General features: G+C 34.1%; 1 protein-coding gene across 2 annotated transcripts; it reads left to right on the forward strand.

Moving 5' to 3' along the window:
• Window positions 1-319: 319 nt before the first annotated feature.
• On the forward strand, window positions 320-2,967 carry LOC142220041 (uncharacterized). Of its 2 annotated transcripts, XM_075288897.1 has the most exons (8): window positions 320-488; window positions 555-617; window positions 679-848; window positions 936-1,128; window positions 1,564-1,648; window positions 1,699-1,788; window positions 1,855-1,939; window positions 2,571-2,967. In XM_075288897.1, exons 1-6 carry the CDS (start codon window positions 415-417, stop codon window positions 1,717-1,719), a joined length of 606 nt encoding a protein of 201 aa, XP_075145012.1. In that variant the 5' UTR covers window positions 320-414; the 3' UTR covers window positions 1,720-1,788; window positions 1,855-1,939; window positions 2,571-2,967. The 2 variants fall into 2 exon arrangements, with proteins under 2 accessions (XP_075145012.1, XP_075145011.1); XM_075288896.1 differs by having other exon boundaries at window positions 1,564-1,788.
• Window positions 2,968-3,462: the final 495 nt, after the last annotated feature.

Below are 3,462 nucleotides of genomic sequence, written 5' to 3' on the forward strand. Positions count from 1 at the left end.
TGATTGTAATAAATTAAATGTTTGCTGCCAAAATATGCTTTTGACAACCCTGTTATTTTCATTAGAGGTGCGTACCAGCTTACGAAATTGAACGCTACCGAAAATTTCGTTAGCATAAATAGCAATGCATTTCTTATGGGAATGAAATTTTTCGCTAGAGGTGCATACCGGCCTTAAAGGCCGGTATGCACCTCTATTTATTTATGCTAACGAAATTTTCGGTAGCTTTCAATTTCGTAAGCTGGTACGCACCTCTAATGAAAATTTTTATTCATAACAGGGTTGTCAAAGGCCTATTTTGGAGAGATTTTGACAAGTAATGACAGTAACCATTTTATTGTTTTCAAACGTTTTGCTTGTAACAGTTTTCAATTTTAATTATTTGTGAGTAAAAAATTAAGCGGTCGGTAAAGAATGGAGGATTTGTTTGAGGAATATTTGGATGAATTCGACGATACCTCCTTTACCAGTGAGATAGAATTAACTAGGTATGTATTTGTACATGAACTTAGTATTGATCTTTAGATAAAACCAAAAGTTCATTATTTTTGCAGATTCGAAATAAGCTTTGATGAAGACTCGCCAAAATTGTTCACGCCACAATATACCAGCACTAGGTAAATAATTTTTTAACAAATAATTTGATCAACAGAAATATTCTAATATTTTCTACACCAGCAACAAAAAATTTAACAAACGGAGCAAATTTAGTGTTGCTCAAAAGCATGAATTGGCAAAGGCTGTAGAATGCAATCCCATTATTTGGGACCTAAGTCATTCGGGTCATTTCAAAACAGATGCCGTTAATCGGGCATGGAAGACAATTAGTGAAAAGCTCGGAAAACCAAGTTAGTGTCAATTGATGCCAGGATTATATATTTTTTTCACGGCGTTCTTATTAATCTACGTATAACACGTGTATATTTATTTATTAGTATCTGAATGTAAATCCACTTGGGCATCGCTTCGGGACAGTAAACGCTACCGAGCTCAGATAAAGCGAAAATCCAAGTCCGATGACGATGGCGGTGAATTCCTCGATAACCCAGTATTTGTTGATGAAAATGCGAAAGACTGGGAGTTCAGCGAGTCATTAGCCTTTTTGCCAAACATTTCGAAGAAAAGGCGGTAAGTTTCCAAGTTTTGAGGCACCTAAGCCACCTAAGCCACGGGAGCCACCGTGGTGCAATGGTTAGCATGCCCGCCTTGCATACACAAGGTCGTGGGTTCGATTCCTGCTTCGACCGAACACCAAAAAGTTTTTCAGCGGTGGATTATCCCACCTCAGTAATGCTGGTGACATTTCTGAGGGTTTCAAAGCTTCTCTAAGTGGTTTCACTGCAATGTGGAACGCCGTTCGGACTCGGCTATAAAAAGGAGGTCCCTTGTCATTGAGCTTAACATGGAATCGGGCAGCACTCAGTGATAAGAGAGAAGTTCACCAATGTGGTATCACAATGGACTGAATAGTCTAAGTGAGCCTGATACATCAGGCTGCCACCTAACCTAACCTAACCTAACCTAAGCCACATTTGTCAAGTAATTTAGTCTTATATTTATCAGCACTTGTACTATCGGTTCAGCGGAAGATTCCAGTCCTACTTCCAGTGATAATATGTTGTCTGGTGGATCGTCTAACTACAAATACGTAAGTGGTAGAAAAACTTCATCCACATTAAACAGTCATTCCTTTTGTAGCGCATCGAACTATTAATCTGAAATCCTATAAAGCACATATTATACACGTATAATGACCGGGACAAACCTCAATGTTAGTAACAAAAGGCGGTAAGTTTCCAAGTTTTGATGCACCTAAGCCACATTTGTCAAGTAATTTAGTCTTATATTTATCAGCACTTGTACTATCGGTTCAGCGGAAGATTCCAGTCCTACTTCCAGTGATAATATGTTGTCTGGTGGATCGTCTAACTACAAATACGTAAGTGGTAGAAAAACTTCATCCACATTAAACAGTCATTCCGTTTGTAGCGCATCGAACTATTAATCTGAAATCCTATAAAGCACATATTATACACGTATAATGACCGGGACAAACCTCACTGTTAGTAACAAAATATTGGAAATACTTTTAAATTGCATAAAATTTCGCAAATTTCGGCTTCTGGGACCATAGGAGTGTAAATCGGGCGAAAGCTATATATGGGAGCTATATCTATATCTGAGCCGATTTAACCAAATTTGGTGTGCATAGTTATAATGTTAATTCTGCTCCCTGCGCAAACGTTCACTTAAATCTCAATAAATAAATTTACATTTTAACCACGATGTATTTCATTCTTACTATTTTCGGGAAGTATACAAAAAGCTTCTTCTATTTTAGTTAGAATTGAACTACTTTGTATGTCATTGAAATTTTACTTTATTTTTGTTCATAAAATTTTTGAGTCACACTTGGAATAAATAAAGAATCATTGGGCTGGGGAAAATTTCTGACAAAATTTTAAAAATAAACTAAAACAAAATAATCTTTTTGCAATAAATTTTAGTTCATTTTGGCATCAGTTTTATAAAATACTTTTTTTCTGTATAATAATTACATATCATTTCAGTTAAAATCTAACAATGGATCTTCAAACAACTTTGAAACTACAGAAAAGCATCTCGTAAGCAGCATTGACAAACCAGTTGAAAGTTGTACAGTGTCGGAGTCTATGAAATACGACATAATTTGTAAAAATTGGGATCGGATGCTGCAAAAAGTACCTGAAGAAATTTTCGAGGATACAGTTCATGGCATAAATACGCTGTTATATAATAGAATAAAGAAATAAATTAAACGAACTAAGAAATACTATGAATATATCCTTTATAAACAAATAATCACAATTTTAGAAACGTATTCAGGTTTCGTAATGGATTAGTTTTTTATTTGTTTAAATTAAAATTTTAATTGTTTTCGTTCGCATAATTTTAATTGATTCAATTAATTATTTAGATAAACTTCAATCCGATTTCCCATTAATTTTTTAATAATTAATAAATAATTAATTTAAAATTTTTTAATTCTATATTTCAATTTAACAAACAGAACTAATTATTCCAACTTGAGATCCGATTATGTTGGTTGAAGTTTGCAACATATGTTTTAATAAAACAACTGGAATTATAAATTACTATTTAGATATATAATTGTAAATTACTATATATAGATATATAACTATGTAAGCTTTTTTCATTTAAATATTATTTAATGCAATACTTCTTTTAGTTTATTACGCCTATTATAACTTCATTTTAAGTATGATGATGCTTTTTGCCACGGCACCGCTCCTTCTGGGGAGCTGAAGAAGGATGTCAAATGTTTCCGGATCCATTTCCCATACTCTGTTGGTCCGCCTTTAACAGTGCTAAGAGGGCTATTGTAAAGCGATTTATCTATGTTTTTAGCAAACTCTTGCTCGGAGAGATTCTCTAAAATATTAACGTTGGTCGTATTTGACG

Source organism: Haematobia irritans, chromosome 1 (genome assembly GCF_050003625.1).
Source record: "Haematobia irritans isolate KBUSLIRL chromosome 1, ASM5000362v1, whole genome shotgun sequence".
Taxonomy (NCBI): Eukaryota; Metazoa; Arthropoda; class Insecta; order Diptera; family Muscidae; genus Haematobia; species Haematobia irritans.

Coding starts and splice junctions, on each gene's coding strand:
- LOC142220041 (XM_075288896.1), top strand. CDS start 415: ATGGAGGATTTGTTTGAGGAATATTTGGATGAATTCGACGATACCTCC. Junction 618..678: donor CCACAATATACCAGCACTAG/GTAAATAATTTT, acceptor TTTCTACACCAG/CAACAAAAAATTTAACAAAC. Junction 1,129..1,563: donor AACATTTCGAAGAAAAGGCG/GTAAGTTTCCAA, acceptor TATATTTATCAG/CACTTGTACTATCGGTTCAG.